Source organism: Crocodylus porosus, unplaced genomic scaffold (assembly GCF_001723895.1).
Source record: "Crocodylus porosus isolate Cpor-Errol unplaced genomic scaffold, CroPor_comp1, whole genome shotgun sequence".
Taxonomy (NCBI): Eukaryota; Metazoa; Chordata; order Crocodylia; family Crocodylidae; genus Crocodylus; species Crocodylus porosus.
Window position 1 is genome coordinate 39,693,221 of NW_017728949.1, and position 26,287 is coordinate 39,719,507.

Here is a 26,287-nt window from a genome sequence, read left to right on the forward strand (position 1 = left end):
GGGCCGGGGCGCGGAGGGGCGCGGCGCCCTGCACGGAGCAGGCGGAGCCGGGGTAGTCGGGGTCCAGCGCGGCCGCGGGGTAGGGCTGGTGCGCCGAGCCGTAGCCGTAGGCGTCGGCTTTGCCGTAGCTGTAGCCCCCGAAGAGCCCCGCGTTGTCGTAGTAGGCGGCTTTCTGCATGTCGCGCTCTGGGATCGCCGAGGCCGGGGCGCCCCGCTCAAATAACATTGACTGCGGCCGCCTCACGTGTCCGGCGCCGGCCGCTCGCTGCCGCGGGACCCACCTGCGGGGACGGGGACACAAAAGACACTTTGAGGGAGAGCCGGGCCCCGGGCCCGCGCCCGCACCCCTGCGCCCTGCCAACGCGGGCCTCTGTCTCCGGCTACGCCTCTTAGCTGGGCGCACGCACATGCACACACCTGCACACGCACACACCCGGGCACACACCCATACGCACACCTCCGCGCACGAACACGGCGTACACCCGCGCACGTACCCAACACACGTGGACACACCCACACACAAACACAACAAAGGCACGCACGGCACGCATACACGCACCTGCACACGCACCTGCACACGCAGACACACACGCACAACACGTGCGCACACAATGCACATGCATACACACGCGCATGACACACATGCACATACCCACATGCACACACCCACACACGCACAACACACATGCTCACACTCATACCTGCCCGACACGTGCACACCCACGCACACACCCATACAACACACGTGCACACACCTACATATGCAGGCGCACACGCACGCACAGAAGAAACTTGACTAACAAGTTGCAGTGAACACGGGGCGAGTGAGAAGAAACACGGCCAGGGCCCCTTCGTGTCGTGGAATTAGCAGGCGGCGGCGGCGGGCCCGCTCCATCGCCCTGCGCGGGCCGGGGTGGGGGGTGTCGGGCTCTGCCACGATTGTGCGGGAGAATTCGGTGTGTACACACACACACACACACACACACACGCACACACCCATAGGCACTAAGCACCAGAGCCATCCAGTGCACGGCTGCTGTGCTATCAGTAAAAAAGCAGAGACTCCATGGCCCCACAGTATCACTCTCGAATTACCTTAGCTCATTTTTGAAAGCCCAGAGGTTTCTCCATAAGTTCACTCCTCCTCTTGCTTTCGTGCCTTTTATCTCTAAATTCCCCTTTCCCGGCATTTGCATAAAACGTGTTGCAAAACCACCTCTACATGTCTAAACCGCCCTCTTTTCCCCGGTTCCTCAGCTGTATGCCCGTGCTATCATTTATTTTGTTATCCCGGATGTGTGTATATGTGTATACAGTATTGCTGATGACTGACCTCTGTGTACCGTTTTGGTAGAAAGATTAACCAACATTTCCCTATTTTCCCTCCTTTTTTTTTCTTAGACACGCATGCGTGCAAGCGTGTGAGAGCCTCACATGACATGATGGATTGAACCAGAATTGGAAACTGAAGAAAACAGAGAAAATTCCATCTCTATTGTAAACCCGGTCTCTCTTTTCCTTTAAAGATTCCTAAGAAGTTAAAGTATAACTAAGACTATTCAGTAACTTTAATTTGCACTATAAAGAAAAACTCAGCGGTCCTAACTGCATTCTTTGATGACTTTACTTCTCGAAATCTTCTGCTCAACCTTTCTCCTACTTTCTTCAACCTTTCTCAATCTTCTACTCAACCTTTCTTGTCGGTGATTGTCAACTGAATCGTTCCGAGATGCTGTGGCCCGTTTTACCTCCTATTATAACCCATGCTGTGTTCATTTATTAGCATGCGCGCCTTAGTTCAAAGTCCGGATTTTTCCTTTCAAACTGCTGGGTCTCAAAAATGTACCTATACGAAAAGTTTCTGTACATAATCAATATTTTTGTACCGGAAATTGCCCGGGTGCCATGACTTGAAAGCAAATCTTAACTTTTTAAGATTTAACATTTAACATTTTACTCCAACATGGGAACTAGTCTGCGACGTAGCAGCATGCTGTGATATGGCTCCGGAATGTTTCTAATTGTTTCCTTAGCCCACGTTTCTGTTCATATTTTTGCATCTTCGAATCACACAATCCGGATAAAGTGTCAAACACTTCAGTTGACAACATAATCTGTATTTGAGTAGGTCTCACGCGCTCACTGCCTCTCTTTTATTGTCTCACTTCTTAACACATTATAGAAAAGTAGGTCTAAAACATTAAAGCAGTAACTGATAACTGTCATTCTTCAGTCAATATTTATACAATGCTGTGGTAATATGCTATGTCAAATTTATTTGCCTGCTCTTCCCCGGTGGTAATGTGCATGACTAAGTAGCACTGTTCTTCTTTCTAAAATTCAGCCCAGTTTATATTCTAAGCCAAGGCAACTCCAATTCGAGGTGACTTTAAATTCTTTATCTTGTCAGTTTATCTGGAATACAGCTTAACCAGAAGGGCTCTTTTCTCTGCTCAACCCCAGCATGGAGACACTCTGGGAAGCTGGCAGGGGGAGAAAAATTAGCTGTCTCCTCCCCGAAGAAACCAACAAACAGGGGTCTAACGTGTTTGAAAAATCGCGGACTTCTGATGTGTGGTGAGAAAGTGTGATGCTCCGGAGAAGCTTAGCCACAGCTTAAGTGTATTTCATAACGTGTTTTTTTTTAAATAATCAACTCCATTCATAATTTTCTATCTTGATCATTTATATTTTCAGTAACACTGTGGCATCCTGTTATGACAACACAACATTGTGCAGACAGACCATGTGAAATATAGTTCCCCCAAAGCATATACAGACTCTTAAGAGAGAGTATCGCTGCAAAACTGTTAAAAAGCCTTATTTCTTTTCTGAAATACCAACTGCTTGTGAACTCTGCTTGAACCTAAAAAGGAGGCAATGGGTCATAAATCACATGGACAATGCTCAACTGTTTGGTGGCTCATCTTTTAAGATCTTGGGGGGAGGCGGGGGGACCTTTACACGTTTTGGCTTTGCATAAGGCGATGTTTTCAGAGGTAACACCAAAGCACAGGCTCAACACTTTTTGGTTCCGCCGAAGCCAATCTCCAGAAAAAGTCACATCCAAATGGTTAGGCAGCGTTGTGGGAGGCGGACTGAAAGGCAACTGGGGCTAGGAAACCACAAAGTATCCGTGTCTGTGTTTCGAATTTCCCTGCCTGCTCTCCAGAAAGGTTAACCTCATCTGAACCGCTATACATTACATATGATAATGGAGCTCTTTGTCCCGTCACAGTTTTCAATGCGCTTCCGAGCTCCCAACCCTTCTCCAGCCCTATCTAGAGATCAGACTGGCTACAAGAGATGCAGGAATTTTAGAGCAAGCAGCAGCCTTTCCCCTACCCACACAGACACGCACCCCACGTGTGCGCCCGAAATGCAAGTAGCTCCCATTTTGACAAGTTCCCAGCCTCACAATTGTATTCGATCCGGCACCCAAACATATTCATATTAAGCAGTTCTCTACTAAAATTTCCACTACACTTAATTCTGCTTAGGATCAATATCTAATATGATACCGAATAAATAAATATAAGGCAGTAAGAGCGGCCAGTGGAGTGGTTATTAAGCAGCTGGAGCTCTCACGGTGCATATCAATGCACCTGTCATTGTGGTTTGTAACAAAATTTATGACTGCTAGTACTATAGCAGTAAACGCTTCAGTAGGGAATGAAAAGGCAAACACTTCCCAAGACCCAACACTTTCAGAAGTGTAAAACAGGCTGCGCGTAGGAGGCAGACCAGCAAAAGAATCCCCTACTCCGCAAATTTGCCTTATTTAAAGCCTGGAAGCGCACATGTATATAAAGTAGCCAAACCAGTTTCTTCCTTTACTGCTTCTCGTCCAGGGCACAGGCAATTTTCCTTCACGCTGCCAGGGATTTTTTTTAACTGCGTGTCTGTTTTTCTGATTTTATTCGCCCCCACACAAGCCCCTCTCTCCCAATAGTTGGTGGATTTGCTGGAGGACAGTTTACAGAATGGATGGAGAGTCTGCAACTCGAAGACTTCCAGGAAATTAACTTTGAGGAAAAGGGTTTGGGAGGGGAAAGAGTGTGTCTGGCATAGTATGCCCATGGCTGCCATTAATGCAGATACGTATGTGTGCTATAGATGGTATCCAAAGCTTGTGTTTTAATAGCTGTCTGACCTGCTTCTCTTACAGTGGTTTTAAGCTCTAAACTCCCGTTACTAATGTTTCTAAATTTGGATCATAATGAAGCTTTCTCTGCCCGACAGATGTTGACGGTTCTCTTGAGCAAAATAGACGTCTTCCTTAAGAATTGTTTTGGGACTTAACAGTACATTGTAAGGAAAGCTTTGCTACATCAAAGCGGCAGAAAAAGCCCACAGCCTTTAAAAAGTCAGCTCCAGCTCCCGCTGAAGCCGGAGCGAAATTCCCATTCGAGGAAGCGGAATCGATCTCAGTGTGGTTCGGTTAAACGCGGGCTTGTTTTTCCATCGGGTTTAAAAATCTCTAATAACGAGCTACTTCGATGGGGTTGAGCTAGTGCAAGTATTTGCCTTTCTGTATGTCTTTGTTTAGCTGCTGCTGTACCAGCAGCTCGGGAAGGGTGCGGAGAAGTGGGTCACCGCTATTGAACCACCGTCGATTTGGAAATCGCCGAACGTGCAGCGCCGGGTGGGAGACGCTCCCAGCGCTTTTGATCTCTGCCCTACCATAAACATTTCGTGGAGGCGGCTGGTGGAGCGACAGAGGGGGCAAACGGATGGAAAAGCGAATGCAACAAACTCACCACTCTTATGTTTTTTCTTGAATTTTGACTTTAACTCTTTTTGTAGGATCTTCGGGTTCCTGTGGATAATCCGTTGGGGCGAACCTGAAACAAAAGTGAGACGTCTCAGTGGAAGCTGTTTTGCCTGCGACTTCTTTCTGTGTGAATTTCATAATAAATGCACGCCCTGCTGTAGCAAAACCCTCTGCCTCTCGCTCCACATCGGAGTTTACCGAGAACAGGGGCTGTGCTAGCGGTGCTTTACTAGAAGCCTTTTTCTGTTGCTGTTTTTTTTTTGGAGGGGGGGGGGTTTCTAAGAGGCAGCGGCCAAACTTTGGAGCGGCCTGGCCCGAGTCCCGCAGACAATGCGAGCTCCCGGGCGCTGCGGGCACCTAGGCGGAACACTTGATAAACGGCCTCGAGCCTGCATCGAGCACAGACACAAACACCGTCCCCATGCCGGAGCCTTGCTTAGCGGTGCCAGCCCCCTTAGCTCCCGGATCAGTGTCCTTTGCCTCTTAGAAAAAGGAAGGGCAACCATAGAAATCGCAGAGTGTAATTTGTTTTCTCTCAGCAGCAACAACAAAAGGGATCGAAAAGCAACTCGAGCTGCACAGGGTAAACGAGACGTGCATGCATTTGGCATCAGGCAGGGAAACATCATGCACAAGTCTAACCGTTTACACTAGGAAGAATGGAAATTTGCTAGAAAGACCACAGCGCCATTGCTCGGGTTTCATACATTATGTATAGCTGTGGTTATTTTGGGTTCGTCACAACAAGGAAAGCCAAGCCACCGCACTCCTGTACAGATCTACACCCCCCCCAACACACACACACACACACACACACACACACACACTTTGATCTACGGTTTTAGGAAAGCGCCATAAACATTTAACTAGAGCTGCTGTTTAAGATCCACGGAAAGATAAGAGAGAAAAATCCCTGCCTATCTATGCACAACGCACATTTGTGCATCGAAATGACCACTTGGATTCTCTAATGTGTCGTCTAAGGAGTTTGAGAACATTAAGAGTGCAAGAAAATCCCCCACAAAGAAGCCCAGGTCATTATAAAGACGATATCTAGCAACCATAAGCCTTTGATATGACCTTTGGCTTGTATAGCAATAACTCACCACTTAATGAACAACCAACGGAAGCGCCTCCAATAGCTCACAACACAACAGACCTTACAACTTTCCACCAAGTCTTCTGTGTCCCTATTCAAACCCAGTATGATGCAGCATTCCACCTCCAAATCACCTTAATTTATGCTGGCAAACTGGAGTTTGGGAAGTGGAGCTTCATGATTACACACGATGCTCTCCCAGGTTCTTGGTCCAGGGCCTGTCCCGGTAACGTCTTATATAATATATTCACGTGGGCGTACGTCAACTTTAAGTGCTTTATTTTTTTTAACAGAGATCATTAGAACTAGCACTTTACAGTGTGTAAGAAGAAAGCATTACTCGGGTGCACCTTAAGCCTGAGAGAAGAGATCATAATATTGCAAACCAAGTCACTGTAAGCCGCTGTTGATTAACATGGTAAGTTTTTCATTTTGTGTCTAATTAATTATCGACTTCTCATCCTTTTTACAACAGTCCCACTGCCTCCCCAGCAGCTCCGCGAGAACAGCCTGGCTCCAGACCGCCTAACTTGACAGCCAGTTTAGCAGAGAGAGAGAGAGATTTTGATCACAACGTGGGTTAACCCCAGAAGTTTGTATTCCTAAGGATCTGAGGCTTAAAGAAGTTGGCTTTGTGCCATCCTTGCTGAGACTTCTTCAGAGAACTAAAACTGGGCTCTGATCAAAAGTTGCCAGGGCTAAATCCAAGGAAATCTTTAGGACTATTCAGGCATGGACCCAATATAGGTGTTATTGAAATTTTAGGTGCAGTTATAAGTGAGTGCTTCCATCCAGCCAAATGAAATGCTGCTTGCTGTAATTGGATTCAGCCGGCTAACTTGGCAGTCCAGCAGCTCGGAGGCATAGAGCTAAGAAAAATGTGCCCTGCCTTTAAGTTCTGATCGAGCAGAGCGCGCCCAATTGACAAAACAACTTTCTGCCCTTCTTTTCATTGTTCTGCATAAACGGGCGAGCGTCTACAACGAAGGGCGACTTGCCTGAGAGCTATAAAGGCTTCTGTCCCGATTTAGCCTGGCAACGTTTTAGTCTTAATCCCTGCTACCCTGCACGAAGCTTGGACATTGTATTGGAGCCACTTCAGTAAGGAGAATCTTAAAAGGTCATCCCGGGTTCTTATTCTTTAAATAGGGTAGGGGGCTCTTAAAACGCACACTTGGCATTTAGTGCTAGTTTCTGGCTATTTTCAACAGCCAACAGCGGAATTAAGGTTCCTGTGACATCCCTTTGTTAGATTAAATTGACATAAATTATCTTCTTTCTTTTTTATTGGGATTAGACCCCAAGCCCTCCAAGGGACACTGAACAGCTTCTCTATGAACACGCTAGTCCATTTTTTCCAAGGATCACCCTATGGAAACACATTTAAAGAAAACTGCTTGGTAAACAGCAAATCGTTGCTTTGAGTGCAAGTGTGACTGAGAGAAATAATAATAAAAAGACCAGAAACGCAGCATCGAATGATAAATGCGCATGAAAGGCTAAGGCAAAAGGTGAGTGCATTTGCCAAGAGCGTTTAAGAGACCAGAGGAAGAGGCTACATTACCAAAGAGACTATTTTATATCGTACTTTGCAAACCAACACGACTTCCCCCTGCCCAGCAGTCCAAGTCAGCGAATGAATATAATGCTCCATCTCACTTTGGCAATGATAGTATATAAAGTTTTTCTCCCCTTCCTCCTTTTTCTCTGTTTTTTTGTTTAATTGCCATCCCATACTGTCAACGGCCAAAATACAGAATAAAATTGGGGTAAACGCATTCCTCCAGCCTTTTGGAAAATGTTTAGTTTCCAAAAGTAAAGCATATACTGAAGATGATATTGCTCTGGATGCATACGGAGACAGATGCATCTTTCGCTACACATTTGCAATCCTTCTGATCAGAGATTACAAACAAATTATATTTAGCCTCTGACTGCAGGCGATATTGCAGCCCTGTGGTTAAAGGTTCCATTTTGTCATGCAGTTGCTTACCTGTGTATCAATTTATCATAAACCTGGGCTCCTCAGTCTCAGTGTCTGCGCTTGCGGTTGTTAGAATATATCCTTCACCCTTTGTCTGCAGACAATACTGTCCTAAACCTGATCTTGCGGTTTTACAGACATTTCCATACACCAGTATTCCCGATAGAATGAAAGCAGGCTCAGGCTCAACTACCAATAAAAGAGGGCGAGTGCAATTCGGAATTTGTTGGGGTTAAAAAAAAAAAAAAAAAAAAAAAAAAAACCACAACCCTTTGCAATCAACCTCAGGGAATCAAAGGCAGCAATTGGCCGGCTCTTGTTTTGTTTTGTTTTTAAATCGTGCGGCCATTTATGAATTTTGGGGAAGAGCAACACAAACCCCTTTATAATCAGAAATATAGGCGCTGCCTTCAAACACAAGCATATTTGTTCACGTGATCCCCAGAGCAGATTGTTCTGATTGAGGCTGGAACTTCCACAATGTCCGTCCTCTCCGAGCCCCCCGGAACAGACATGTCTGGGGTGTTACGCGGGGCTCCAGAGGCGCCCAGCCACCTCCTGCAGGAGCATTGCAACAGTCCACTGCAAAAATGTCTTCACACTCCACTGACGCTGGCGTTAGATTATTGTTTTAGGCATCGAATGGCCAAATTCCCTTTCAGATCTATTACAAATCCCGCTGGTTAAATTGATCTCTTTGGCCAAGTACTATCAGGACCTTCTCTTCCTAGGTAAATTGTGCGTTCCTAGCTCTCCTGGACAAATTAAACTCCCACAGCAATCTTCCAGGGAAGCACCCCGCAATCCGTGAGCACTCCGTAATTTCTATGGCATTAATCTTTTCCCGTGTGGGTAAAACAAATACAGAGGGCATTAACCCGACTAGCAGCCTCTTCAGCCATTGCTGATCAAATAAATTAATAATTCAGAAATTTGTGACAGAAGAAGAAAATAAATTTGGATTTAAGGTAACTGAAAATAACAGGCATAGATACAAACTCCGCAGCACAAACGTGCAATGAAAGGTCACTGAAACGTACTGGGTTTTACTAATATGCTCTCTTTTTCCTCCCCCTTCTTTTCTGCAGAGGAGAAACTTAAGTAAACTCGTTTTTTCCCGAAGCTGGAGACCAAAGAAGCCTTAGAAAAATCACATTACATGTCTGCGTGTGGACTAAGCCTTATTTCTTTCTGTGGCGTGCATACGCATGTCTGTAGCCAGAACAAAAGCGGCATGTATACGTCCAAAGGATGTACACAAAGAATCTGAACATGTAAAATTCGGCAAAAATGTATATTCGGTCTTTGTTTGATTTTCTAAGCTATAACAGCACCACACCTAATCTAGCATCTGCTAAGATTTCATTACCACCCAAAGCATGGCGACCTGACAGTAACGTATTACCTTACAATCCTATCCATAAGTGTATTGTAACATTTATCTAAATTACATTGCTTTCCCTGACTTTCCAAACCAGTCATAAAAAGATTGGAGTCCAGTTAGTCAAACATAAATTCCGTGTAAATGATGGTGTACAACTCCGGATTTATAATCATATATTTCCTGGAAATGGTGCCTTTAAAACCTGCCTCGAATACAAGGTAATTGTTCTTTACATCCTTTCCCGTCAGCCATGCATTTTACATCAGTGTACCTAGCTAGGGGTCTGTCTGGATTTACATAGAGGTAGACGGATGCATGTATCCAGCGCAGGAAATAATTCTACAGAGTATTTAGACATTTTCGGATGACGAAAATATCCTTCGCTCCTTCCATAAAACCGCTCCATCGACCACGCAAGGATCAAGAGGAGGGGGAAAAAATCCCCTTTTTGTGAGCAATTTGGAAAAAGGTACCCACCACCGAAGGAGTTGTTTGAGTTGCATGGCAAAAAAAACCCCCCCAAACCCAACCACCAAAAGCAGAAGCAAAAATTAAGCCGTTGCAAAAGGACTGGAAAAGCATTAAGGAAGTGTTAATCCCCAGCGATAGCAGGATTCCAGCTTTGCGTGAATTTGTCTCCAGTAAAGGATCTAAGACTTCTTCAATCGGAGCATATGTTCATAGAGCAATAAAACAGAAAGATTTACAGTCTTCGCCCGCCCCCAGCAGCCTCGCACCCTTTCAGGAATTACTTACGATGATTTATAACAACAACTCCGGCAATTGTCAAACTGATAAAATATCCCGGGCTATATGAAGGAATAAACGTTATTATTAAAGTGTTTCAATTTATGTTCGGGTCCATTTTACTGCATGGCATCGTGGAGTTTGGGCTCTTTCCGGACAAACAGAATAATATAAACCTCATTGATAAAAATGTAGGAGTTCTCATGAAGTAGCAAATCTGTTTCTTAGTCACTACCAAAGCACATAAACATTTGTCATCTTTGAATAATTGAATTAATGTGTTATTGTTTTAATGTATAATTCATAACATAGGAAACTTTGTCTCTGTCCTGCCACAAAACGGAAGTAATAAAAGCTACAATCTGGGTTTTTAAGAAATTACTCCAGCAAGGGATAATAAAGAATATCCTGTTTGCAGAAAGGATTTCCAACTGACTGGGGAATTTCACGGAGGAATCTCAGCCTTGAGGTCCAAATCGTATTGGTTGGGAGGAAAATGATTTCTAGATCAAAACTGTAGCCTGGCCATGTCCCTCTCAGTTTGGACTCTTGGAAGTGGGGAGAGTGCAGGACTGCAGGGGGAGGCAGAGCTGACACGGGGGCTTCCCCCTCGGAGCGCCCCTCCACACTGCTCCCCGCGCCAGGGGCACAGGCGAGGCGAGCGCGACCGGTCCCAAACGGGGGGCAGGTCTGGCAAAAAATAAATAAATGAGTGAATAAAAATAAAATTCCCCCTTCCCTTTGTGTCCCGGTGGCGGGGAGGTCTGGTGTGGGGAGAGAGCCTCTGAATTCATTATCTCCTGGCTAAAGCCTGCCTTGGGTAAAATTTCAACTCAGTTTTATAGCCTTCTATTATGACGCAAAGAAAAATTTACGACCCTTGTTTGAAAAGAAGTTCAGGGCCTTTTCTCACCATTTTAAGAATGGGCAGCAGATGCCCTGACAGCCAGTATTGTTCCCAGTTAGACACTAGCAACCAGTAAATCTTCTCCCATTTCACTCCACATCTCAGCTTCTCCCCTCTCTCCAGAGTACGACCAGGCACACACAGGAATCCTTTTTTGCCGAAGATCACAATTTTTCATATAGTGTAAACTGTTCTCTGAATCAAAGGTCACTGCATCAGCTCAGACCAACTTCGGGCTCTTCCTGGTTCCAAATCAGGAAGCCCGGGGTCCTATTTGTCAAGCATTTGACAGCTAAGTTCATTAAGGATTTAAATATGAAGAAATAAAAGTAAAATGTTTACATACCAGGCTTCTCTTTTTCGGCTGCTACCAAAGAGCTAGGTGTGGAGAGAAAGGGACTGCACCCTTTGTATATTATATTCTTGGGATCTCTTCAGTTTTCAAGTCTGATAGAGTCCTTTGCTTGGCAGATTAATGACGACTCCGTGTTTCTTAAGGGACGTGCTGAATTAATTATTTCGCAAATCACGTGGTCAGGACTTGTAGAAATCTATTCTTATCATCTTCCTTGCACTTTGAAATTCGGCCTCTTATGACTGTGCCTTGCAAGATTATTTTGGTCTATAGGCTTACAAAAAACAGGGGGAAAGGCTAACAAACATGGCCGTTGGAAGCTGTGTGGCTGTGCATTGAAAGGTCCCTATTTACTGTACTGTACAGTGAGTGGTGTTTGCTATTGACTCTGCCTTTCCTCCTCATTCTTACCTTAACGACTAGCGGTGATATAATATACAGAATTGTATTGATGTATTGGTAATAACAGGAGGAGCCATTAAGCAGAAGACACGGCAAGTATAATCACAAAATGTGCCTGAATATTTAAACTCAATGCCTGGGTACTTGTCAACACACACGCACGCAGAGCTCTGCCCAAGCTCTCCCTGGGTGAAGGGCGCACGCCTGATCTGGGGGCATTATTCTGATTTCGCAGGCGGTCTTTTTTTGCACTCATGCCTCGGCCACCCTTCAAGAAAAGACAAGTCATATGTGACAAATATCTGTGATAACAATAAAGCGATGGACCCCTTGTAGCAAGAAGGGTTTGTTGTCATCTGAGTTATTCATGTCTAAGAGGAAAGAGGGGCTTAGATCTAGGAGGAAAGAGGGCTGCAAAAAAGGTTCAAAATGCGAAGTTTCACCTTTATTTGGCTTTCTCAACTCAGCGGAACGGATGAACCCACTGCTTATAAGCAGCTTCTCCATTTAAAAAAAAAATCAAAAAGAATCTCTTTCATTGCCCACTTGAAATATTCATCCCAGCTGTGGAGGAGTCGAGGTACTTCCAGGTGTGGATTCTTCATATTTACGCTCATGAATTAATCCATGAACCATTTTAATGCTTTGTTAAATAGAAAACATTAACAAATGGATCATGGGCATTTTAACTGCAGCCTCAATGTAAATATAGACTTCTGTTTGCCCCAGAGTAACACCAGTCTAGTTAACTTAATCAGCAAAACTGTTCAAAGGGACATTTGGGTGTAGACTTTGGGTCTGTAGACCAACATCCATGTTTTAACAGCATAATGAAAGGAAGGATATGTATGTTTATGGAAAGGAGATCCATCTCATAAGGACTACTTGTTCAAGGTACAAACCAGAATTTGTTTCTCTACACCTTTTTTTTATTTCAAATATATGTGGAGGACTTACATCAAAACTACAGGCGACAGTTAGTATAAATAATACTTTAATCAGTGGCAGCAAAAACATTGGTAAAGTCTATAAAAAGCATCACACGTTTACAGATATTATAGTATTGTTGGACAATGCGATCTTATAACAAAAGGCTCCAATACACAACATTTTATCCATGGTAAACAAAACAAAACAACATCTTTTTTATCTTCAGCTACATAAAATAACCTCTCATGAAAGTTCAGAACACTTCGGGCTCATATTAAATGGGGACAAATGAGAGAGAATAGCAAATTGGCGTGTTTATTTCTTATATACCCAGGCATTCACATCCTGAAGCTTCAGAAGGGTGGCAGATGTGAACGATTTAGTTGGGGAGTTTTGCGGCTTTTCAGAGCCTACTGATGTAACTGGAACCAGGCAAACTCACATTAGCCCCAGCCCTGCTCAGAGGGACTTGCAAACAGGGTTTTACCCGCTGTCTGAACCAAACACTCGCCCAGACGGTATTAACATTTCAAAAGACAATGGGCCAAATTTTGCTCGCACGTGGACCCTGGTTTGCCTTCGGTCCCTTCAGCTGGCTACAGTAGGGTGCTGTGCCTGGGAGCAGAGTGTGGCCTTCTCCCTGGAGCTCAGTCGTAACCACACAGCCCCTTTGATTCAGTGACTGCCCAGAAAACCACACTGAACAAAGCCCAACACGTTGGCTTTCCCCCCAAAATAACACGTTTGCATGGTTCACAATTAGCTCAGCACAGACTTTAGGTAAACAATGGCGAGGCTTACTTTAAATCAGGCTCACCAGAGTGCCCTCCTCCCACTCCTCTCAGATCACTTGTGACAGAAAATACATGACTTTTGACAACTGGGGAGATTTAAGGCCGATACCCAAAGAGTTAGGTATAGCAACTTTGCAACTTGTCTGAGGAATGCCCTTCCCAAAGGCTGCCTTCTAGCTGCTCTCCATGCTAGAGAAAAGGAAGAGGAGTGCGGGTCCAAGAGGTTAAGGGTTTAGAGGTCACTCTGCCCGGCTGAAATACAGCTAATCGAATAGAAAATTTGTCCTCTGGATGAACCTGTTTCTGCAATTTAGCCGAACTTCAGTAAAATACCTTTTCAGCTTCTCAACGTGAAGGCGTCAGAGAAAAAGACGTCTTTACTATGCATGAACTCGGGGCTTTTTGTCATAGAAACAATGATGCGAATAATGCAGGAAAATCCATCTTTAATATCACGACGTGGAGATATTCAAGTATTGCCATGTGCAGGTCTGAGAACCAGGCTAACCCTTAGGAAGAACAAAGAGTTGTCTCCAGGATCTAAAACAAAAGATCAAGTCTTGGAAGACACTTTACAGAGTTAGGGACGAGGGAAGGGCAGAAAATCATCGTTGAGCACAGTTCATTTTGCCGATTACATTTGTTCGGAAGCCCCTGGTTTTGGTTTTTGTTTTTTTATTTCCAACCTACTAAAATCCATTTCCCCTCGTGTTGTCTCGAGTAAAAAGTTCACGTGCCAGAGTGCTGCCAACGGAAGCCAATTTGACTAGATGCTTGCACTTTTAAGATCTCAGTCATTGTGATTTCGGATTTTCTTTGATAGGAGGAAGGCAGTGTCTAGTTAAAATGTGTAGACACAGGCTATTCCCTCTCCTTAAGAGTTCAGGGCTGATCTGTAAATCCCTCCAAGCCAAGGTTTATCCGAGGAGGGCAGCTGATTTAGCCCAGCTTGTGAGCATTTTAGCCGAGATACAAAGAAGGCCGATTCCATTCAAACTTTTACATGGCCTCCACGTCCAAATCAAAGCCCAATGGACCTGCTCAGCTTTTATTACAATGGTTCGTTTTCCCTTAATACTAACTTCTAGTGATGCCTAAGCCTTTGATTCAAGTTTGATTGCTTCAAAACTGTTACCATCTTCTCAACGAAGTGTACGCCACCTTTCTTTAAAATGGGGCTGTCATTATAGATACAAAACAAAGAAAATGCCACCTATTTGGAAAGCAGAATGGCTTAGATGACACCCCTCGGACGCTTTGATCTACACTCTGAGAGTATTTTTTTAGTTTTTATTCTTCTTGTTATTCTTTTTTGTTACCAAAGGCTGATTAAAGGAGAGAGCCGAATAAAACAAACACGTCAAATACCTTTTACAGAATGTGACTTTTTTAGGGTAGGAAACGATTTCGTATTTACAGAGAAGGAAGGAAACCAGAAAAAGAGGCGAAAAGTTCTGTCTGGTCAGGATAACTGAGCATTATACATATGTTCATGGGACTGGGGAGGAGAAACCCTAGCTTTCTCCTCTTTTTGGTTTGATTATTTTCCTTTGCTTCCTATCTTTATTCTTCTAATTCGTAAATAAATAAATAGGCAAATACAAACAGAAAACATAAAATAACCCGTTTTCACTCCATTCTTATGCCCTTGTTCTGAGATGTTATGGAAATGAGCAAGAATTTTCATTACACCAAGAAATGTAAAGCAGCACAAAAAAAGTTCACAAATACTACTCTTCAGAGTTGAAATAAAAGATTAGTCAGAGATTTCTGTCCTGAACTTGCCCAAATGCCTCATCTCGAAATGCATGGGAGGGAAAGACAACCCGAACAAAAGAGAGCCGAATAAAGCATCAAACCTTCATTTTCAAATTCAAAACTGAACACAGGACACTTTCATTTTCAAGATTTATTACTTTTTATGGACAGAGGATCTCGCTTAATGTCCTCACACTTTCCACTACCTGTCTGAAGAGTTTTTAGGTTGTGCTAATATAGGTAATTCAAATTAAGTCCAGAGTAAGGTCATTTCGCCTCCCTTGTACGACAGTACCTTAAAGCAGGATGACAGTCTGGAGTCTTTAGCTGCTACATGCAGGTTCTGCTGGGGTAATGTCAGTTATGTACAGGACTGTTCAGATTCTAAGGATGAAAAGGAAAATTTCACCTCTTCTATAAAGTTGTCAAGTCAGTCTGATGGTCCTTGGGAACAGTCTGTAAATGTTGGTTTGAACCAGCTGAAGAAGACCTGCCCTTAGTGTTGGGCAGTTTGTGATCTTTTTTCCACTTCATTCTTCTGTTCTGAAACCAGATCTTGATCTGGCGTTCAGAGAGACACAAAGTGTGGGCTATCTCAATACGGCGGCGCCTAGTCAGATACCTGTTAAAATGAAATTCTTTTTCCAGTTCTAGGACTTGCTGCCTTGTGTAGGCTGTTCTGGAGCGCTTAGGTTCCCCTCCGTTGTAATTGGGATTCACTGAGGAAAAAATACGTATAACTTTAAACATCTAATCTCCACTTCCCAGTTCGACTTTACAGAGCATACCTTACAAGCTGCAAGCATGTGGCTGGCAGGGAGCATCCCAGCTACTTACAGAACACGGGCATCTTTTTTAAAGCTAGCTAGGTCCTCTGAAAGTCTCTGCTCTGCTCCTAAGATGGAGTTTTCCTCTACACAGAGAAGAGCCACATGGCCAACGGCCTATTTCCTCCGCAATAAAAATTTATGACGAGTCTAATTGGCTAGCTCAGTCTAAAACCCTCGCCCATTAGTCTTGCAAGGACTTTAAGAAGCCTCTGCGCAGGATTATCAGAACCAGGGGAGAAGAGCAAAGTAAGAAGAGGAGCCTTACCCGAGTTAACATGGACTTTCTTCATCCAGGGATAAACTACTGCTGGCTGCTTAATTGCTGACCCGTTGGGGGTTTTGAGGTTTTGCTGCTGGCTGCAGGCTCGGGAGTTGGCCATTGGAGGCGGTGGACAATGCTCTGCTTGACCGGGGAAGTGGCTCGGTGGGCCGGATTGCTCCTGTCCATGACCCCGCGGCTGCACTGCAGAGCCTTGGGCATTGCTACAGCTAAAGGGCTGCTCGCTGTAGTTTGACCGTGGATAGATTCCCTGATGCTGAAAATCCGAGCCCTGCGATGCACTGTAATAGTCTGAGCCCTGCTCGGCTAGGTAGCTATTCTGTAAATATTCCTCGCAAGGAGGAAATTTGGGATCCACATACTTAGAGTTCACCATATACGAACTCATGGCCATTAATTTCTGAAGGTAGAAAATACTAATTTTTCTCGTGTTGTCTTTTTTTCTCCCTCCATAGAGCCCTCCTACTTGCTGTCAACTGAATAAAGTTAGGCATCCATGTGACTGGCTTAGCCAATAGGAAAGCAGCGAGTTTATCACCGGATTTGTGTGCATCTCATAATTTCCACAAATTTAACTAAATAATATACGTGTAATCAAGTGACCCGAATTCGATACATTTTATCTTCAAAAATAGATATTAAAGTATAAAGAATATTCATCAAACGATGACAGCCTCTCTGACCCTCAGGTAAATCAAGCCTTTTGTCTGAACTGACTTTTCTAACCTCTGATGCCCTTTCGTCTAATTCACCAGCAATAATTTCTATCACGGGTTATATTTGTTAAATAAAATATCGCAAGGAAGGAAGAGCCAGAGGCTGGAATAGGATTCAGAGGCAGAATATTGATAAGGAGACGAGAAAAAGAAAAGACATAAAAGAAGAAGCTAATATGATGTACAATAGCTCTGTCCTGTCTTTGTCTTGCAGAGGTCACCCAAAAGTTACCAGAATCTAGTTCTGCTGAATAAAATTAGGCAATCAGTAACTTCTGGTTCACTTTGTGAGTCTCTCTCTCGCTATGTATCTGTATATAATAAAGCATATAACCAGGAAACCTTCATTTTTAACTACTGAAGTGCAATCAATTGCATTGGAGATGGCATTTAACTATTATGTGAAAAAAATAATCACAGATGTAATTAGATAAATGCAGTGTTAATCCATCAACAGCATTCTTGGAGTACAAGTAAATACATTCCAGTGACTCGAATGCTGCTTTTGCTATTGTCCTAAATATTTTGATGAGATCTGGGCAGTTGATAGGAAAATGTTGCTATCATCTGGCATATCTAGCTAACTCTTTACTTGCAAAAGTTATCTTTTTAAAAAATCATTAGTTAATTGGCACATTTTTCAAAAAATAAATTTACTGATCATGTTTAAATGAACAGATTATGAGTGAGATTTCCGATTGAACAACAAAATAAACGTTAGGAATTGTTCTGATGTGCAGTAAATATGATAGAGGCAGAAAAACTTTTAGAATTCCCCAATATTCAGCACGCACATGTCTTTTGATACCTTCAAATTTTTAACTTCTAACCATTTGCAGAAAGGTGAAGTTTTTGCATCGACCATATATTCCCCTAGAATCGAATCTGTGACTATGTGAATACCACACAAATTCGGTTCTACAGGGTATATATAGACAACGTAATAACATTGTTTTCATCTACAATATCATAGTCGGGATCATTGCAATTTTCTGATTCTTTACTGTCTTCTGAGGAATACAAGCTATTCTGTAGTGATAAAGTTCTGAAACGTGGATTGGAAGAAGGGTAAGATTTCCGAAAAGATTCAGTTAGGTCCTTCAGGATGGAACAGATCTTTATGAGTCTGAACAAATTTGTACCACGAATTGCAACTAACATTATTGCAAATGCTCCCTAACATTTGATGATCACTTTAGATGCTCTGCCATTTAAATCGCTACTAAAGCCAATGGACGTTACCAATCAAAATAAGCTGCTTTTTACATTAAAATTAAATGCAATCAGTGTTTTTCTATTTTGGCTAATCTAGATGAGATTTCACCTAATTAGGCTTAAAAAAAAAGATCGAAGCAGAAAGACAAGAGCAGGAAACAAAAGGCAGCAATATGCAAACAGGATTTTTTTTTACAAAGGAAAAAAAAGTTAGTTGTTAGGGGAAAATAATTTCCAAATTTACCTTCATCACATTATGCTGCTCTAGTTACTTATTCCTGAGAGCTGAGTGGGAGCCTATCAGCAAAACTCTCTGCTTAGCACTCTCCTCAGGTTTTCGTGCGGTAGCGTTTATGGTGAAGGGCAGGGCGAGAGGTCATTCGAAATCATTTACAAACATATCACAAAGTTTCATTATTTTTACTTTGTCGACAGCAGCACACAGGAGTACAAAAGTTCATGAATTGTGTCTGACCCAGCTCCTCCGTGCTGTCCTGTGGCCAACCTCTTCTTGCACTACGTAAAACAAGGAGCCTAAGGACAACTAACAGTGTGTGCGCGCGGGGGTCCTCCGAGATGCACTAGTTAGTGCCTATTTCGGGATAGTAGGTTTATCTGATGGAAGCTGGATGGCTGGTTGGCTTTGCTACAGCTCACATCTGTCTACTTTCGCTGTATTGAGGGAAGATATTTTTAAGCATCTCCTTTTTCATTATGGCTGTGAGGACCGCTTCTTAGCGAGTGCCGCTCAAAACGATTTTCTGGCCCAAATCTGGATTTCCGGATTGTTTAAGATCGCATTTAGCTCTTTTCATAGATCCTCTTTGCTTTCTCTGTTTGATGCAGAGCTTTTAGCTGCGACGTGCTCGGTAATTAAACGTGCTCCACAAGCCCACATCAGAAAAACCCGGTTCGCAGTGCAGCAGCCCCGCCAGATTCCGAGGATCCGGGGAGTGGTGAACAGAAGGGATCGATAGGGCTGAGAAAGCACCTCTATATTCCGTTTAATAGCTCACATTTTCATATTTGTTAGACGCTGTGACCTGCGTTTCACCTTATTGCACGACTTGCTCAGACAGGTCAAAGCCAAAGAGTTATTGATGAACAAAAGCGTTAAATATTCACCTCCTGTTCAACTGCCCATACAAGTGCTTTTGATCTATCAGCCTTTTTGTATTCTGGTTCATAATCAGTATGCTAAATGTAGGTTTGTAAAAAGAAAGTAATCCATAGATTTAGGGCCGACCACAGAATATGGCCAGACTATCCATGCAACTCAGGACAGATCTAGGGAAGAAGAAAAGTTACCTATGGAAGAGAATTTTAAAGCCTACAGGACTGGCAGTTGTTTAGTTCCTTCAGGGAGAACTCGGAAAATAATGTGGCAACGTAAAATCGGAATCGGAACCATCAGCCTACTCTGAAGAAGCAAAAGACCTTGTTTAACAGTATGCAGGAAAAAGCAGCATAGAAAAAACAGACATGAGAGCACAGTGCCCCCCCCCCCCCGAACATTATCACGGTCAGATCATGGTTTGCAGAGTGGGCAGAAAATGTATATTTAATGAATCTTAACAATCTGAAGGTTTCTTCTCCATTAAAAAACAGGTCAACCTTATTCTTAAGGCGGAGGCTTAAAATGCATCGAGTTCCCCTATTCTTCAATTTTTCCACGCATAAAGCTGCAATAAAGAACGTTTTCTGCTCTATATCTAACAATGGCCTTTGTCACAATGTTTTCCCTTTAAATATTAGTCTTGTTGCAATTAATTGTAGATAAAGAAAGACAAGAAAAATCAATAAAATGGAAGGTCCTCCTCCTAAACTCACAGAGTAAGTCTACTCAGTGCCTTCACATAATTTAAATAAACGTTTTACCCTCGCTAGCTCAGAAAGACTTAATTGACCCAGAGGAGCCGTATTGCTGCTGGGAAAACACCCAGGAGCGCGAGGCTAACAACTTGATTCACCCATGCTACCGACATGCAAACACCACGATGCCCTTCATTCGTGATGCCAGACCAAACGAGTTTCAACCTGGATAACAAACGCAACTCTATTTTAAATCCTTTCTGGGGGGTGGGGGGAAGAGGAGGAGTAGCCAGGATTATGAAGCACTGTGATATAACCTGATAAATTCAGTGTTTGCACAGGGAGGCGCTGTATAGCCCTGGCGTGATAAAACTGTAATACTGCTAATTAGTTTATAGTACCTAAGAGTAGGATAACATGACACCTAGCACCTGTGCAGCACTGATATTATCCCTAAAGAAACACCACTTTTAAATTATCTGAAAGTACACATGTGCATAAAGACAGGCTTAAAAACACTGGAGCCCCAAGAGTCTTTAAATACAAATAAAAACAACCTTACTGTCATGTAAAAATGACCTGGTTTCCAGCTTAAGGCAAAGAAATAATGTCTTCAAAGAATACCAGTTATACAAGAAATTAGAAGTTACTTACTGTAGCCGTCTTTCCATTGTGTCAAACCTGTTGCAACAAAAACGTTTGTTATTGGTATATTTCATATGAGTAATATTCATTTCAAATAAGTATAGCAACATAAGGAGTACGAGCATGCACACATACAGAAAAGGTGAGGGTAATTCTTCCAATACGGTGCTGAAAGAAGCTTCTCTTTGAATTAAACACAGATTGCATTCACTAAGATTTGTATGAACACACTCCCCCCCATGACTGACGTATGTTCTTTCACTTTGACTATTTCTGTCATACATTTATTAATTATTGGGGGGGGGGGAAGAAAGCCAAACCCACTACTTCCACCACTGAAAAAAGAATAACAAAGGCCTTTTTTCTGTACTAATTCACTACACTCCTATACATATGAAATATTCGGATCTACCCTTGCTAAATCATACCCTATCAATAGTGACACATGTCATGCAGCACCATATCGATTCTGAAAATAGAAAGAACTATAATTCCATATTAATACGTCTCCGAGTTCCCTATTATTGATATCCTTTAAAATCACCTATTATCCAAACATAACCAGGAGACATGAGTGCCTTTGTCTGCATCATAAGAGTGTATGTACATTTCCATTAAATTTACCTTCAAATTTCCTTTTTGTCTACATTCAATAAATATACAAGTTAAAACAAAAGGAATAAACATTCAGATGCTTGTTAAAATATTTCATCTCTCTAAGGAGCACATGCCAGTATTTCTTTATTTGTGAGCAACTATTTCGCCTCATCCACTGCTTTGCCATAATGTCCTGGCCAATTGTTGTATCATCATACAAAGGAACTGACCTTGTAATACTAGTGCACTATATAAAGCCTCCCAAACCGTTTTTTTCCCCTCCAGCTTTTCTGCACTATTCACTTTCCCTTAGAACTTGCCAAGGATACTGAAATCCCAGCAGTTAAACAGCAAGTAATGCTTTACCGGCTAAAAACAGGGTTAATTTGAGAACAAGATGTTCCCCTCTCATCCGAAAGCTCAAACCTGAAAAAAGCAACCCAATCTCAGACATTATTACCTAATCGTAGTTATTTGAATTGTACCTGCTCATTTTGAAAATAAACCTGCTTCCAGTCTATATAATATTGCAGGGGTAGGCTACATTTGAATACCATTCATATACAGTTCAAGGAAGCACAAAGACCTCGAAGCAACCGATCACGTTTGTGATGGTATAAAGAGTAATAACGGACTTACTGTGTGCTTTCCCCATGGAAGGGGGAACTGAGAGCAGAAATATCTCCATGGTCGGATTCAGGCAGAATGTTCCTTGCTAACACTTTCCCTATTACTGCTTCCAGGAACTAAAGCATCTGCACTTCTATGCTCTTAAACTAATTTATGGTGGGAATTATATTTTGGCTTGTCAACTCTCAAGCCATAAAACAAAGTTTATTGGAATCACGTGCTTCTAAATAGCCACTCAGGACCTATCTCTGTGGAACCATAAATAACCTTCAGCTTTAAACTTTTATTCACTAAATAAAGGTTCGCTGAATGTGTTCTATAAAATTTAAATAGTTCAAAATATCAGGGATGGACGCAGCTCGCTGTAGTACCAATATCCTGGCCTTTTAAAATAGTGTATTGTAAAGAACCCTACTTAAAGTGGAGTTAGCCTCCAAATTGCTAATGGGAAAAGGAGCGTGTGCATTTCGCTGTGAGTACCAATTCCAACCTTTATTTGAGCATGCATGTAGCTGGCAGGGATGGGGAAACAAATGGCGAGGCGAAAAGAAGAGAGGGTCTTCATTAAGGGGCTTTTTCCCCCCTGTCTGAAAGTTTATGGCACTTTGGTCGAACGCCCTTAGAAAGTAGTCCGGGCTACCCTAACCCACCTCGGGACTCCTGCTCAGTCCAGTCGAGCCACAAGGCTGTGATCTCCCCGAACACATGCCCGGGGCTTCTGGGGGATGCTTGCCTATAGGGCGCTCGCAAGTGACCAAACTGCTGCAAACAGCAAGGCACTGCTCCTTCTAAAGTGAGAAAACTGGTCATCCTGACCAAAGGAGATCTTTGATAACTGAAGCTTTAAGGAGGGCTATAAAACAATAAAACAGCTCTGGTGTGAAGGGAGCAGGGTGTGAGTAAGCAAATGAGAATTTCAAGGAGGCTAAGCACAGGAAGTCAAATGTGTGTCCCCCCCCCCCCCCGCTTTCTCCCCCTTGCATGAAGCAAGTTGGGCACCAATTAATAATCTATCCCTGCTCGGCTTCAAAATGGGAAGTCTGTTAGTACGGTAGCTCTGGTCAAAAGGACAGGTCTGCTGAGTCGTGCCGGGGGTTGAATACTTCTGTTCAGGAAAGGCTACATCAGAGAAGACACAGGCAAAACACGAAAACAGGTCTGAGTAGAAGAGGAAGCTCCTCTCCCCCAGCCCGAGAGTGCGTGTGTTCACCTAGCTGCAGGGACGTGACCTCTGGAAAAGGAGGCACCGCCACGCTCAGCTTGGCTCCGTGATATCTAGCAGCAATACTGCAGCATTTCCTATTGTCAGGATACACAGACCTGTGTTGTAGGGCAAAGACACTGCCATAGACTAAAATGTGCCTAATAAGGAGACATATTCGTATCTTAACATATTTGCATTATCTCGCCATTTCTAAATCATGGCATAATCATTTTTCCCCAGGCAGTCTTGATACCTTGTTAATAACTTTATTTTCCTGCTTCCTCTCTATGACACCTGATTTCTTGCACTCGCCTGTTTTCCCCTCTAAAACCTCTATCTGTACTTCAGAATTGGACAGCGCTATAACATACGTGTTTTTGTTACGTCCTTTTATACCCGACTGTATGGGGATAGACTCTTTGCTATAGCATTCAGAGATGGGATGATGTAAATTGAGAATTTAAAAAAATGAATGCCAGAAGAAACCAGTCAAAGACATTAAAACAAACATTTAAAGAATAAGATTGTTTGGGGTTCCCCCAGGATTTGAACCAAGGGAGCCTTTGGCTGGCTTGCTATTTCGCATCCTAGGAGGCAGTAGCTTGCATGCAAACTGACATCTCAAAGGCAAAGCAAAATGTCTCAGGAACCAGCAGATTCACTTATTCCAGGAAAAAAGCTATGAACCAAGGGAAACTGGATTAATGGACCAATGGAAATATTTAGCCCGTGAGGAAGAGAGCGGGGTTTCGCTGTGGAAACAGTTTAATAGAAATAGGAAATGATCGCTTAAAACCACATTTACCAAGTAGGAAATGTGCTCCTGAGAAGGGATTCCTTTCACATCTCGCCTGGGCGCCACCCTACTTGAGAATGGGGGCAGACAGGCTGGCTTGGACACAGCCCTCCAGGATGCTGGTTCAGGTCTCCTGCCCTGGCATCGTGCCCGAGTGGAGTTGGCTACAAAGGCACCGCAAGTAGGTACATTTCAGGAAGTAAAACCAATCCGTGTCTCCGCGTAAAAAAGAGCTCTCTGCACAGTTATATTATGATTTTCTGAACTGTAATGAACGGGTGGCGAATGATCACTACCCACCCTTTCCAGTAAGATGCAGCAGAGGCTTGTCAGATATAGTGCCATTTATCCTGAATAAATGCTAGATGGGCGGCTTGGGAGAAGACTGTCAGTCAGTGCCAGATCCGTTCCAGGCTCCTTTCTCAGGCACACCGACTCAGTCTTTAGAAGTACCGACCAACTGCAGTATCCAACACAAACTAAATGAAAGCCAGCTAATTACTAAGTGAGGGCCAAAAGCAATAGGGCGTTACTAACAGGTTTACTGGGAAGGTGGAGGAAGTGGTTGTGTATTAAAATTCAAAGAAGAACCATCCTTGTTTTGGAACATCAAAACAGTTGGCCAGCAATCCACGGAGTCTGATAATCATATTGTAGAACAAAAAGCATTTAGAACCGGCCATGGTGGCATAGAAAAGAGGGACTCATTAATTACAACAACAGAAGAAATTAAATCTATCAGGCTGTGGTCATGTGTCAACTCAGACCACTTACTGTTTCTTAAAAGAACTGTAATACTTTCCTCAGCTACAAATGGAGTCACTTTAGCGCCTGTTGCATTCGAGTGGGCAGTGGAAAATAAATGTATAGAGTGAAATATGGCAAGAGATTCTATCCAGGAAGGGGGGGGCGGGAAGTCATGTAAGCTGTGAAAAGAGATGAATTGCGAATTCACTTAATGTGGCAAAGAACATCATCCGAAAAAACACATGGAACAACTGGACGGTTCCCGGGTGAAAAATTAGAGCATTGAAAAATGGTGCAGTTCAAAGAAAAACCTCGCCATTAAGCAGCTAAAAAGGTGTAGCAGAGAGAAGGCACGTGCAGAGGCTGGGAGGTTTAAACATTATTTAGCCATAGCAGTTAGGAAAACACAGTGGCAGCAACGGGCTCAGAAACAGCTATTATCAAGGCATGCAATTCCTCTCAAAGGCCGGAGAAGAGAGGAGATCCAGAGAAACTGAGGCCGAAAAAGGCAGAGGACGATTTTCGCGGAGACGGTCTACAGCAAGTGAGTTGACATCCAAGTGTCAATCGTGGTGAAGAGACACGACCTGCTGCTGAACAGTTCAAGCCCTATGATTTTAAAGCGTAGAACCACGATTATCGTCCCCCCGAGAGCCCTGCGAAACCTGATGAGAAAGGCGTCTTCGAAGCTCTGCCAGCTAGTGCCTGCTCTAAATGCGAAGATGGAGCTTGGAGAATCACAGACAGGAAGCGGCTGTATTTTCAGATATTGGTTCTACTGATCTCGAAATGTACAACAGGTTTGGATTAAAGCAATCCATGGAAAGCATGATTAGTATTCACCTGGGAACGTAACCACAAGGGTGTCTGGTAGGTGTAGTTCAAGTCGCTTCACAGACACAAGGATCCTACCCCGAGGCGCTTGCAATGTGTATGCAACCAGCAACAGTGACGCACCTCTTCCCTACACTAAAGATCAGGTGTGCCATCTTGAACGTGCCCAGTACATCAGGTCCCATTCTCTTACCACCTTTTGCATAGCCCTGCTAATGCGTGTCCTGATGGGGGCACTCAAGTGGCTGGAGGCTACTGCACCTCGAGGCCTCAACCCTAGCAGCAGCCCTGCCTTTGGGAGCAGGCAGCCAAGACTCAGAGCCGGAGAGGAAGATCAAAAAGGCCAAGGCGCTGACGCCTGCAGAACACCCCAACCACTGGAAGGGCAAGGGGCGAAGGGCAAGGGCTTGGGGGCGCCTAGATCAGCCCTGGGCAGTATTTCTACCACTGGGGGGGGGGATACAAGGGGGTGCCGGTGCAGCCGGTGACTTGGCTGTGCAAGCTGGTCCCTACAGGCACGAGCTGGGAAGGGGCAGGGCGGGCTGCGGGTGGGTAGTGCAAGGAGAAGGGGAAGTGTGGGCAGGCGGGCCCGGGCCGAGAGAAGGCGCTGCCCCGGGGACATCAAAGGGAAAGCAGAGGAACCCGCAGCCGACAGACACGAAAGCCCCGGCTGATGCCAGGGAGGGCAGCTCCCTGTGCGCCCTGGGGACCCACAGGCCAAGGGGGCTGCACTGGCAGAGAAGGCCGGTAGGGCCCAGGCAGCAAGGGGCTCGCTGTCCCCCCGCGCTGTGCTGCCAGGGTTTGGCCCCGGCGGGGGCTGGCGGGGGGAGAGTTGCCCCTCCAGGGG

General features: G+C 43.9%; 2 protein-coding genes and 1 long non-coding RNA gene across 7 annotated transcripts in view; all 3 read right to left on the reverse strand.

Annotated features, from left to right (window-relative positions):
• The window catches only part of HOXD3 (homeobox D3), a 4,333-nt gene extending 3,790 nt beyond the window's left edge, over window positions 1-543 (reverse strand). The window contains exon 1 of the mRNA XM_019553529.1: window positions 5-543. Within this exon, the coding sequence (XP_019409074.1) occupies window positions 5-409 (405 nt within the window). The 5' untranslated portion in view covers window positions 410-543. The remainder of the gene's footprint in view (window positions 1-4) is intronic.
• A 4,234-nt stretch (window positions 544-4,777) lies between these two features.
• On the reverse strand, window positions 4,778-7,859 carry LOC109322822. The gene is made up of 2 exons (XR_002104494.1): window positions 5,881-7,859; window positions 4,778-4,844 (listed from the first exon to the last, which is right to left on the reverse strand). It is a non-coding gene; the product is annotated as an uncharacterized LOC109322822 (long non-coding RNA).
• A 4,770-nt stretch (window positions 7,860-12,629) lies between these two features.
• The window catches only part of HOXD4 (homeobox D4), an 18,206-nt gene continuing 4,548 nt past the window's right edge, over window positions 12,630-26,287 (reverse strand). Inside the window, exons 1-4 of one of the 5 annotated variants that reach the window (XM_019554055.1) lie at window positions 21,869-22,069; window positions 21,596-21,655; window positions 20,642-20,668; window positions 12,630-15,853 (exon numbers count right to left, since the gene is read on the reverse strand). In XM_019554055.1, the coding sequence (XP_019409600.1) occupies window positions 15,549-15,853; window positions 20,642-20,668; window positions 21,596-21,655; window positions 21,869-21,917 (441 nt within the window). In that variant the 5' untranslated portion in view covers window positions 21,918-22,069 and the 3' untranslated portion in view covers window positions 12,630-15,548. Of the gene's footprint in view, window positions 15,854-16,229; window positions 18,396-20,641; window positions 20,669-21,595; window positions 21,656-21,868; window positions 22,070-26,287 lie in introns of those variants that run through there. The other 4 variants (XM_019554054.1, XM_019554057.1, XM_019554056.1 and 1 more) reach the window with 4 other exon arrangements.